At 50.4% G+C, this 12,699-nt stretch overlaps 1 protein-coding gene across 3 annotated transcripts in view; it reads right to left on the bottom strand.

Annotated features, from left to right (window-relative positions):
* Nucleotides 1-590: 590 nt before the first annotated feature.
* The window catches only part of SLC7A1 (solute carrier family 7 member 1), a 78,730-nt gene continuing 66,621 nt past the window's right edge, over nucleotides 591-12,699 (bottom strand). For all 3 annotated transcript variants that reach the window (XM_073894725.1, XM_025875114.2, XM_073894727.1), the window contains 5 exons: nucleotides 10,440-10,542; nucleotides 8,474-8,691; nucleotides 8,038-8,204; nucleotides 7,245-7,353; nucleotides 591-5,647 (listed from right to left, as the gene is read on the bottom strand). In XM_073894725.1, coding sequence (XP_073750826.1) covers nucleotides 5,544-5,647; nucleotides 7,245-7,353; nucleotides 8,038-8,204; nucleotides 8,474-8,691; nucleotides 10,440-10,542 — 701 coding nt within the window. In that variant the 3' untranslated portion in view covers nucleotides 591-5,543. The remainder of the gene's footprint in view (nucleotides 5,648-7,244; nucleotides 7,354-8,037; nucleotides 8,205-8,473; nucleotides 8,692-10,439; nucleotides 10,543-12,699) is intronic.

The raw sequence follows: 12,699 nt of genomic DNA, 5'->3' as shown, positions 1-12,699 counted from the left end.
TGGTCACCGAATCACTGCTTGGTAGCATCTGAGAGTTAAGACCACTGGACTGAGTCTGCCTCCCGTGCAAGAAAACGCTTCCTTCCTCAAGGGGGAAATGGGGGGAAGAGAGGCAATTACTGGGACAGCTACAATCGTCCCCACGCCCCATCCTCCGCGACAGACGGTGTGTGTGGAGGGAAGGGCAGGGCTAAGGGGCGCCTGGTGCGAGGCGGTTTGGCTGCCCAGGCACCCAAGTGCTTTGGCAGATGAGCAGCTTTATGCCCTTGGCTGGCAGCAACCTGGGTGCGAAGATGTCCCCGCTCAAACCCAAGCCAAGTCTGGAAGGAGTGGGGGGCGGGGGGGGGGGAGTTGCATGAGAGGATCCTAAGTGAGGTCTGGGGGGATTCCCTGGTTGAGGTGCTAGTCCTTGGAATGAGCATTTGCACCAAATGGCTGAAGGAAAATGAGACATTACAAGATCCGGCTGTGGGGAAACAGGAGACTACTGAAGGAGCAAAGGGCGGGATCTGGAACTCTCTGTGGGGCACTGCCAAAGCCTGGGGACCCCGCCGAGAGCTGCTGCAATTCTTGAGATCACACTCTGCATGCTGAAGCCAGAGAAAGAATTTATTAGAGTTTGCGGAAGCGTGAGATAATGTACCACAAAATAATTTGATTTTACAACATAGAGTAGGAAGTTGTCAACATACAGTGTTGTCAGCAAAAATGGGATACATAGCAGAGTTTCACATTTTTTGAAGGCGATGGACATCTATGCTTGTCCTTCAGATAAAAACAGGAGGGGCCAGCAGAGACAGCCTGGTTTGCAGTGGGCATCAGAATCTAAATCTAGTATCACAATTATAAGAAACTATAAGAAAACTATTAGAAAAATAGAACATCAAACAAGCAAAAAAATATTATACAATTTACATAATAAACACAATTCTTTTAATAATGGCTCCATGTTCAGTAGAAGAAAAAGTTTGCTGGAGAAACCACAGCTATGCAGGTTTGATAATAAACCAGCCCTCATTGGGATCATCACCCTCTGTGCTTCTTAGACCCACTGATGCTGAAAGGCACAACTTAAGCGGGAAACTTACTTTAAATATATATTACAATTTCTCAAATCGAAAATAAGTCCCAAACTTAAAAAAGTTTGTCATCGAGAAACACAAAATCATATACCTTGTTAATAAATTAACAAAGTCAAAGCGCATCTTCCTAGCCCCGCTTCCCGACCCTGCTCATAACCCTGAGAAGATCAATTTGTTGGACTTCACCGCCAAGGTCTTTATCTCATGGCGGGGGTTTTCAGCCGGCAGTTCAACACACTTACAGGGTCATCCGGGGGGTTCCTTGATAACCCTTGGCCGGTCCGCGTCCCTCTTGAAAGAGCACTGCCACTCAATGAAGCAATGGGCACAAAAAGACTCTGGGTTATAGTGACGAATATCAAAGTCAGTTGACTTTTTTTTTTTTTTGGCCATAAAAACCCATCAGGCATCATAACTATGATGATGAAATATGGAGTGCAGCTTCTTGCACCACTGAATCAATAAAGCATTTCATTACCAAAAAAGTCCGTAAGAGTCTGACAAAATGTAGATTTCATTCTCCCTGAGGAGCCTTACATACAATACTCTCATTATGATGTCAAACATATATCTTAAATTATACATAACAACCACACACAACATATATTTAGTTCCACCTGCTGGGAACTCTAACAATTCCACACACAAGCACACAAGCATCGCACACCTATGGCCGGCAGAGTGTGGACGTGCCGCAAACGCGCCCATCCACGCTAGAACACATTGGTGATGGGGCCTGGCGCCAAGAGGCCTCACTCCTGTCTTTGTGGTGATGGCTCTCGGGTGCTGACAGAAAGCTCAGCCTTTATGAGAAGTGTGAAAGGGAGACACGCGGAGCAGAAGACGGCCCCGGCACAGCGCCAGCAGGTACCCTCCCCCGGTGATGCCCCCGGAATGCCGGTGAGCCCGCCTACACCCTGGCTGGGGGGCCTTTCTAAGGCATGTCCACACTCACCCAAGGAACCCAGCCTCTGACCCTGTACTCAAGGCTGTGTCTGGTGTCAGGCTAGAGGCCATCCTACGCAGACTACAGAAACTCACTCAGCTCGGAACACCTGCTCAGTGGCAGGAGGACAGCGTATAACCCAGTTCATGCCCGCTGCCATCCACAAAGCCCAACAAGCAAGAACCAGGGGTCTCAACCGGGTGCACACACAGGCTGCGCCCAAAGTGCAGAAGGGGGTGTGCCAGAGCCTCAGGAGCCAGGGGTGGGGGAAGCCCCCAGAGTGCACACAGGGCAGGCGGGAGGCCTGTGATAGCCCAACCACGGCACCAGCACACGGGACCAGAAGGCTGATCTCTTGATAGAGATGACTCAGTGGAACAAAACCACAAGTAGGGGAGCTGCAGGGAGGGGGGGTTCTGACAACAGTATCGATTTAGAGTCTTTCCAAAACACCCTAGGAAAGATGGCCCTATCCACTCCTATTGGTTTGGAAAAACAAATCAGGCCCCAAGTTGGGCGGAAGGGGTGTGAGCCGGTGGGGTGAGGGGTGTGCAGAGCTCCAATCTCCTGCCCAAGGTCCCCTCCTGGAAGCAGGCTCAGCCTCACTGGCCCATGGGGCCTGACTACTTCCCTGGAGACCCCGAACACCCCTCACTCTTCAGCAGAGGTCCTGGGGCTCCGCTGCTAGCCTCTTTGTGAGTCTTTACGGGGTCAAAAAAATATAAAGGGGGGGGGGGGGGGAATACGGGAGGCAGGAAGGAGTGCTTACTTGACACAAATGGGTCTTTCCAATGTGGGTATTTGGGGCTGGGCCACAGATAAAAGCAGACACAATATTTCCAAAGGGCATGTCTCTAGAAGTGTGGAATTTCTGATGATTTAGGAAAATACTGGCCAAGCCACGAAACCGAGAATCATATTCTTGCTTGGGGGTTTGGGAGGCCAATTGTTGGGCACTTCCGGTGGTTATTTCTTGCCTGTGTGTATATGCATGTGTGTATGTGTGTATTTCTGGGGAAGGGATGAAGGATGGGATAAGAAAAAGCCTATCAACACCGTTCCTTACATCACCATCCTCGTAAACAGAAGAGAAAAACCCCTGGCAACGGCACAAAAGTTAATCTCAATAAAAGCACAGGGACCATGGGAACGATTTCTCTGTGGCACCTTCAGGTGTCCTTTTCTAAGTGGGGGGCCCCTCCCCCTGACAGGGGAGGGGGCAGGGGCTTCTCACTCCTGAGCTGGTGAGCCTTCCGGAGGCACCTCCCACTTCGGGGTGAGGACCCTCACGCGCCAGGAGCTTCTCATTCCACGGGATGGTCTCAGGGAAACACACCTTGTCAGCTGGTAGGATGCATGTTGCCAGCTGAAATGTCAGCTGTATACACAGTCTGTTGCATGCTGTCTTGCACAGATATTTCAGCCAGAAAAAGAAATTAAAGTAAAAAAAAATTCTCTCTCCCCTACACTTTTGTCGGACACTCTCTTTCCCTCAAGTTCTCTTTGCCTATGTGGGAAAATAACAGACAAATCAAGCAAACAAATACCTAACAAACCCTAAGAACACAGCAGACAACCAAAACCCCAACAAAATAAGTTAATATTTATCAAAATATTGTACAGCACCAATCTACATAAATTTAAATACCTTTGGAAACCCATGTTTTGAGCTCTTATGTTCCTCCCTCTGTAACATTCACAAATGATATTTAGAATAAAGCCTCCAGGCAGGTGATCAGGGCCTGTGGCAGAGGCCAAGCCCTTGGGTCACTCGCCCACCAGCCCTCCACTGACCGACCCCGCCGTTCGGCGGTTCCACGAATTCTTGCAATTCTCTCTGAACCTACTGAGGGAGATCAGACAAGTGCCGTCAATTTACCAGGCTTCTTTCTACCAGATTTGTGTCAAAGGCTGGAGGGGGATGAAATGGGAGTCTGAGCTTCAAAAGCAGCATTTACATTTTCTGGGGTGTCTTCCTCCCTCCCCTCCCATCCATGTAGGGCCCTTCCGTCTCCCAAGATACACTCTCATCGGAAGGAAGACTGCATCAGCGTGCTTGTTTCCTCGGGCTCCTCTCTGCAGAGCCGGTGTGAGTGCGGGGCGCTGCAGGGCCCGGGACGGGGGAGCGTGCACGCTGCACGCGGGCACCCAAGCAGGCTCTCCGAGTTATGGAGGCAAGAGGCCCAGGGCCGGGTTACGAACCCAGACACAAACCCACAACGTTTGGACGACACATACATGATAGGGACAGCAATATGACCTCAAATTCTCATGTGTGGACCCCATGCTCTCAACAACACACCGAGCGAATATTTGGCCATTTTCCAAGTTAACCCCAAGCGCCAACTTAATTTGGAGTGATTCACAGATGCTAACAGGAGGACTCAGTTTGGTTCTATCTAAGAGGGGGGCCAAACAGATCATGTCAGGGGCCAGAAGCAGCTGGGGGACTGGCACTGTCACCTCAAAATGAGCAGACACCTGCCTTGAGAACCTTAAAAGACTCAAGACGCTGACCCGCAAGCATCAGAGGGCAGGATTTAGTGATTGGCAAAGACCCTAGAAAACAGTGTTCTAAAGCTCTGCTAATCTAAGGCCAGTCTCACATGAATGCAGTGCCATGCTCCAGTTACTCAGGGCACACAGCCATTGGTGCGAGATACCAGAAGCAGCCAGAACCGGCCCAGGCCTGGAAAGAGAGAGTGCGGCTGAGGGAGGTCAGGTCCCCGCGCTCAGGTGTGAGGGGTGGAGGTGGCCCTCCTGCCTTGTTCCCACAGTGGCGCTCCCTTCTTCCCTGTCAGTGACAGCAACGCCTGCCCTCAGTACTGCCGCTGGGGTATGCGCGGTTCTGTCCGATGTCAGAGCGAACCCCTGCCTGGAAGGGGAAGGAGGGGAGAGCTCACAGTCCTCACGACCTCTTCGGGAAGCAACCCAGAGAACAGGAGTGGGAGAAGGAAACCAGTCTTGCTCTTCCTTTTTAAAGTAAACTGCTGTCCTTTGGCTCTGGGACATATGTTTTGGAGTACTCCCCTTGCCTCTACAGTCAGCCTTTGGGGCCAAGTGGGGAGATGGCTACTGAGTCTGGAGTGTACACATTTTCAATACCAGCATGGTCCCCGGGGAGGGAGGCCCGGATTCCCCAAGGTGACAAGAAACAGTGACCTCCATTCTGCCTGAGGACACAGCAGCATGGGCATGGAGCTGGCGGGGACGGGGGCTGCTTTCTGTGTTCAGAGGGATGTTAGGAGCCACAGTGGCCAGCTGCAGCCAAGTGGCCCCCCCGCCAGGGAGCTGTCCGAGGTGACGGGCCCCTGTGCACCTGCCGCAGAGCGAGTCTAGGCAGGACACACAGGCTGTGGGCTGAGGCTGCATTTCAAGTAGCTGCACCTTCTGCTGCATGGGGGCTTTGTAGATGTGGGTGGGTCCTGATGCACTGGTGGAGAGAATGAGGTGCTCCCAGGACCTCTGCGGGCATCCCTCAGGGCTGCTGCCACCTCTGGGGGCTGGGCTGCGTGTCACTTGCAATGGTCCAAATTGCCATCAGGAGTCCTTGCTTGGTCGGCGGCCAGGGACGCCTCCTCGCTGTGCCACAAACCATAGCCAAAGTAGATGATGAAGCCTGTAGGCCAAGAGCAGAGAGCACATGTGAACACAGTAGGCAGAGCAGGCCTGGGTCCATCACGCGGCTCCCAGGAAAGCCTCCCAGGCAGCCATGCTGCCTGTCCCAGGCCTGAACCCAGCGCAAGCAGCCCTCGTGGGCCAACTTCCCAAAGTATCTGGAGAAACGACATGACTCTTCAACTACAATCAGCAGAAGTGGCCATCTCGCCTCTTCGAGATGCGGTGCAGGCACACTCCCTTCTGGAGAGCCTCCCACTGGGCCGGTTCCCGAGCTACACACTGAGCAGCCAGGCTGGGGACCCCGGGAGAGGTGCTGCTCCTGCAGCTTCATCCACTGGCCACCTGGTTGGTGCCCCATGGCCACTGGTGGGGTCGTCCTGTTCCCTGCCAGGGTGGGATTTCCAATGGGCACCACGGCTCCCCAGGCTATTCGCAAGGCCTCCGGAGTCCCCACCGTCTCTGTTTTCTCTACATATGTGACTGTCAGACGGGAGGCGGCATTCAAGTTGCCTGCAAGTGTGTATAACACAGGAGTTCAGTCCGTTCCAGTGTCCGGGACTTCAAGGGTCTGTGGTGGGGCCCAGAGAACTAAGCTTCGAACCATCTGCGCCACTCAAGGACTACAGCCCACGTGGCCCTGAGGCCACCCTTGTGCCAGAGACACAAGGAGAGCAGGCCTCAAAGGAAGGGCTCAGCCACAAAAAGCTCTGGAAATAAGCTAATGGCCTGGAGCCCAGGAGCTCACATCTGGGATGCTTAGAAGCAGGTGTTGTCCACCTCCACCAGGGAATAAGCCACCAGGTCTGGAGGAATGTATACTGATCATACACCACTGCACACCCTGAGCCAACTCTCTCACAGAAAGGCTCTGCAGGGGATGTCTGTCGAACCAGCCTCAGGCCACACTTTGCAGACAATGTGGGGCCTACAGAGAAGGATCTCGAGGCGGCAGCTATCTGCCCCCAAGTATGGTGACCCAGGGCTGAGGGCGTCGGCAGAAACACAGTCCTGGGGTTACAGCTCTTGTCAGTGACACTGAGGGGTGAGGGGCAAGGCCCGCTCCCTGGTCATCAGCACTGAGGAAGGAGCCCGAGTCCATTTCCTACAATTCTTGGGGTTGGATACCCAGGGAGGGGGCGGGCCATGGGCAGCCTACAAAAGGACCAGCACCCAAACGGTGACCCCCTAACCTCCCACATGGGCCAGTGGGCAGGTGCTGGCTGGGCTAGGGAGGCACGGCCCAGGCTTTCCCCTGCGGGGGGAGATGAATTGGTGCTTGGTCGACAGCAGACTCATCGCCTACGCTCTCATTACCTTCAACTCTAGCAATGACATAACTAGTTCAGGCAAGAGCTATTAAAATGAAAAGTATCTTAAAGGGAGGGGAGGACCCACGATCTACTAGGAGCTCCTTATTGAGAGAAAACCGCGGACCTACATGTGTTTTCATTACGTTTTGAGACTGGAAACAAGAGAGGCTAGGCATCCAGCCAAATTGCAGGAAAGACAAATGAGCTGTATGGCACAGGCTCGGGGACTGGGTTCGGGGGGCCTCCGAGAGACGCCGTCACAGTGAAACCCATGACTTCACGTACCTATCAGCATCCACACTGCAAAGCGGACCCACGTGCCTCGGTCCAGCTGCATCATGAGATAGACGTTCACAAAGATGCTCAGGACGGGAAGTAGCGGCAGGAAGGGTACCTGCAAAGACGGTGGGTGGCGGTGTCAAGTCTGCAGGGGGTGGAGCGCGAGGGGACGGCGCCTTTGAGTCATTTAGCAAAAATGAACTAGGAAAAGCCCCCACCCCTGAGGTTCAGATGGACTGCGCCATTTATACAGGAAGGAGAAAGTCAGTGCACATACATACATACACATACATACACACAGCCGCACACCCACGCGGGCAAACCCTAATAGGTGGGAGTTTGGTTCTAAGCTACCAAGTGCCAAAGTGAGCTCTACTCTAATTTTCCCCTCTTGCTATTTTCCTGTTAAAGAAGGGGCTAGAAGAGGGACTTCCCCTTTATCTCCAACAGTGAACTGCTTCATTACTTGTGAACCTAAAATGCACACACCTCGATCACCTCCAAGGCTTGGTAAGGCGATGTGCCGGACACGTATGCTAGGCGGACATGCATGAGCTGCCCTGGGTGAGCTGCGCCGGGACACCTGAGAGCCGGGGCGGGGAGGGGTGCCTTCTCCCAGGGTCAGGTCCCCCCTCAGCAGGCACTGTCTGCGTCTCACGGTCCCTGAGGCTGGCCGGCAAGCCGCTCCCGTGCAGACAACCCGGCCTGGCAGGGCCCACACAGGGTGCAGGAGTGCCGGGGTCTGTGGCGCCTACCACAGGAACCTACCAGGAGGTTCCCTGCAGGCAGAGCTGCTCACCTTAAATGAAAGCTTGGTCTTGCTCTCAGGCTGCCTCCAGATGATGATCGTGACCAGGGAGCAGAGAAGGACAGATCCGGCGAGCATAAAGATTGCCCACAACTCCCCTTTTGTCAGAGCCCCCTTTCCGAGCACGGCCACAATGCAGAAGGTGATGATAAGAATTGCTAAGGAGGAGGGAGGGAGAGAGGGGTGCAATTCAATTTTTTTTCAAATCCCCACAGATATCCTCAGTTTTCCCCAAAACCCATGGAGAGGGAGCCTCCGTTTCTGCAGCCATCAACTACCATAAGGGCAGAATAATTGACATCACAGTCCAGTAGCAAGACAGGTGTTTATCCCTTAAAGCATTTGCCTCCACCACCCTTGACAAGAAACCCTGCAACACCAACAAGCAGGACCCCCAAACACCTTGCAGGGAAGGGCAGGCTCTTACCTATGACGCTAGTTGAAATGTTCACAATTAGCCCGGAGAATTTGGAAGGCTCCATATTTTTGGGTGAGAGGACGGTTTTCAAAGAAAACCGTTCTGCTTCTGGTAAAAAGCCTGTCTGGGAATCACTGGTGCTCACCAGTTCATTCTGGTCCACTTGATCGAGCTCGTCGGTAGTTCTGGCCATCTGGTATACCATGTTAGGTTGCTCTGGCTGATACCTGTAAAGAAATGTATTGTATGACCATCATCATGTGCTTTCATTAGGCAAAAGGACCTGTACTAACTCAAGTTCTTAGTAAGCTTTCGAAGTAAGTTGCCCAGGACACAAGGCATAAAAATGGGAAGAAGATGGTCAGACTGATGCATTCTCTGGCAAAGTAGATACAGAGGAGGAGAACTGAGTCCTCGCCTTCTTTCTGCTCCTGCTTCTGGGCAACAACCTCCCTGGGGACTCTCATTTGAGGCAACTTGACCTTCCCCATGAACAAGCCCAGAGAAATGTCCTAAGATGGCTTCTCCTGCTCTGAGAAGTAGTACTGCCCCTTGGCTGCTTACAGTATTAGGCCACTTCCAACAAAACCATGGCTGAAGGGAGCTAAGAGTACAAGCAGAAATAGAGAACAGTAACATTAGGACCCCGTTTGGCGCCGAGAGCCAGAGAAATATGTCTGCAGGCTGACAGATTTGAGAAATTCTGTTTGTGAGACTTAATTGGATCAATTTATTTTAAAACTCTAAATGCCTTAGAATAAATAACTTTACAGAGCTGGCTAAAGGACTGAGCGCCTGTGGCATGATTTCCAAGACATAAGCTTCCTGCAAGTAAAGCATTCATTTTAAACGGGGCTCCTTATCTTCCCACCCAAAGGAACAGAGCTCCAATCTTTTCTACCAGCTATCAAAAACAGAGTGCTTTCTGAATTATTTTGCATATAATCTAAGAGTGAGCATAAAGATATTTAACCATTTTTTTTTTTTTTTTACTGATTCATTTATGTTAACACCGTTTGGTCAATTATGAATGTGAGGGGAACCTCAGAAAAGATTCCAGTGTCGAGCCCTCCTGTGACCACCTAAGTGGTCACAGAACTAGCAAACTAGTTTTAGCCGATGCTGCACAGCCACTACTGAGGTTCAACCCAAGTGTTACACAGAGTAGGTGCTAAGCACACTCGAAATGGAACAAATGAAATAAATGACCTTGCCAGTATAAATACCCGGAAAGAAGTAACAAGGCTCTTCCTGGGTGACCACCACTGAGTCTCCATGACTCCATATTCTCATGATAAATGCTCCCTTGAGCCTTTCTGGTAGTGAGGAAGCAGAGCCCTGTCCTTCCAGAGCAAAGGAAAATTGGAGCCCAGGGGCGTGCCTGGGGAGGGGGGCACTGGGGCAGCCAAGAACACCAGGACGCTAAGCCTAGGCCCCGAGCTGCTTTCTTACGGCTAAGCCTGGTCTCCACGAGGCGCAAACCGCCAGAGCCTGGGAGGTCTTACGTAACACCCATGTTGGCCACTCCACGCCACATCCTGGGACTGAGTCCTCCCGGGGTAGAGTGCAGTGCTGCTGCAGAAGCACCACACTGCCCTAAGGTTCACACAACTGGAATTCTCCCAGTTCCCACCAGGACTATTCCCTAGTCCCCTCCAACCTAAGAACGTGGACCAAACTGAAATCATTACCCTACGCCTTCAACAGGTGGGCTGAGAACCGGTCTCTCTCCTCCTAACATCCCGCCAGAAAAATGAGGGCACATGATAGTGAGAGGTGAGCCCCCTCTTTTCAATGATGTTCTCTGTGACTAGGCTCTGAACCACCAAATCCCACCCTCTCCAGGGCAGTTCCCAAAGGAACTAACTATCAACAACCTAAAATTTACACCATATAAATCATTAACTTGAACCTTTAAAAGGCTAACAGGGTGCATCTCCATTTCTATCATGGAACCCAGAAGAGCCATACATACCGTAAGACCAACACACAGGCAGCCACCAAAGAGTAAGCCAGGAGAGTGCCAATCGACATGAGGTCCACCAAGTCCTTCAGGTCAAAGAGAAAGGCCATCACAGCTAGGGAGGAGACAAGCATCAGGATCCAAGGATGGTCCACTATCATGGATAGCCAGAACCACCACCCACCCGTGATCCAAGGCAAACAGGGGGAGCGGCTTTTTCTTGCTTCCTCACCCCAGCCCTTTCCATGGAAAGACACTGTGACATTGCTTAAAGGGAAGAAACGCTCAGGATTAAATCACATACACGATCCTCAGCAGACAGTAATAATAATTAACATTTATATAGAGAGCACTTTCATCAATATGACCTTTATTGATCCTCATGGCAACTTTGCAAGCTATCCCTACACTACAGATTGAGAAACTGAAGTCAGACATGTTGAGAGACTTATCTAAGGTCACACAGCTAGGAAGTGGAAAAGTCAGGATCTCAACTAGGTTCTTGTGGCTCTGAGTCCAGCATGTCTTTCTCTGCACCATGCAGACTCATACATAAGTTAGGTGTATCTCTCCATCTACCCACACACCATCCACCCATCATCCATCCATCCATCCATCAATCCATCCTCTGTCCGTCCATCACCCATCACCTATCCATCTGTTTGGCCATCCAACCATCCATCCATCCATCCATCCATTCATCCATCATCTACCCACACATTCATCATCCATCTGGCACTCATTGAGAGTATGCCGGTCAGTGTAGACCATCAAAAATATACACCATCAAACAGGGCAGACCAGATAGTCTCTGGCTTCCCTGAGTATATCACCAAAATAGGCATCAGGAGGCAACAGTGATGAGCAGGTGGATGAGGTCAAGTCCAGGGCTCTGGGAGGACTCACGGGGGCTCCTAACCCACGCAGCTGAGCATGGAAAGCACTGTTATTTCCAAACAGTATCAGTACCTTTACCATGACCCCACTAAAAAAAAATATACAACATGCATGCTTATTTGAAAATCTTTTGTCATTTTTGTGAGAGTATATATCTCTATTTATATGGGTACACATGTCAAGTTTCCCATTTAAAAAATAATTTGGATAGATCTACTTTGGGATATTTTCACCTCACGTGCCATCAACACAAGTTAAAACAGAAGCACAAAACCATTACTTTTCCACAAATATTTCTCAAGCCCCTATAGATTAACTCCAACTAAAACAAATTTCAATTGAGGGTAAATAACAGGATCAAAGAGCAATGTGGGGTCTTCTGGATAATTAGAATAGTATCCAACTGTGCATGCCACAGATGCCTACATTCCCACTCACACAGAAACTCAAGCCAAACTTTCTCCATGTGGGGTGATTTCAGAAAACCAAATACTTATTTACCACTCCTGCCAAACAAAAGGAAAGAGTAAATCCCTGGTTTGGTGAATGCATGTACTTTACAGTCACTTTAAAGATTATAGTTTGAGTTCCCTTGATCAGCACAGGAAGGGAATTAGAGGCAAGTCTTTAATATGATCAAATTACATGTAAATACTGAAAGAACATTTACTATTTCCCATTCCTTAATCTCTTAAATATATCGGTCATATTCTGACATATGGTGTCCCTTAACCTGACCACTGAGATCACGGTCAAGAATGCAGTTACACAACAAATTTGTTAAATAATGAAAAACTAGCTTTCTTTCATTATATAACATTAACCCACAACACTAAGCACACTTTGCTAAGGGCACAGATACTACTCTAACAACAATTCATTCACTTAAAATGGTCAAATGTCTTACCAATGGCTCTTTGACTAGTCCCTGTGGTGCAGACTGAACTGGTATCACATGTCCTAATATCCCAAAAAGACCCTGGAAAGAGCCAGCCACTTTGGCATAAAAACAAACCAGGAACCGAGAGCCAGATCTCCTGGGTGTGGGTGTACATCCTCACTTCGCCTCTCTGTACAATGGGCTGGATAATGCCTGTCTCTTGGGGCTAGGAGGGGCAATTATTAAAGGAGAAAATATAGAAAACCAATAGCATATGTGTATGCACATCAGTTTCCTTCAATGCTCCCCTTTTCTTAATCAGGGGCCCCTGGAATATCACATAGCTCCAAGGGTTCTTTGTGTACCGATTTTGGCTGTCAAAACTGTCCTCTTGGTGGGGAACCTGATACTTGATAAGATAAATCCCCTCTGAGCCTGCCATTATTTATAAACTTACAGCAATTGGCCTCCCCAGCAACACCTCCAATGTCTCCT

Source organism: Callorhinus ursinus, unplaced genomic scaffold, assembly GCF_003265705.2.
Source record: "Callorhinus ursinus isolate GAN/ISIS: 27379988/994484 unplaced genomic scaffold, GSC_fseal_2.0 scaffold7, whole genome shotgun sequence".
Lineage (NCBI taxonomy): Eukaryota > Metazoa > Chordata > Mammalia > Carnivora > Otariidae > Callorhinus > Callorhinus ursinus.
Note: the sequence above shows the minus strand (reverse complement) of the source record. Positions and strands in the feature narration are given on the sequence as shown.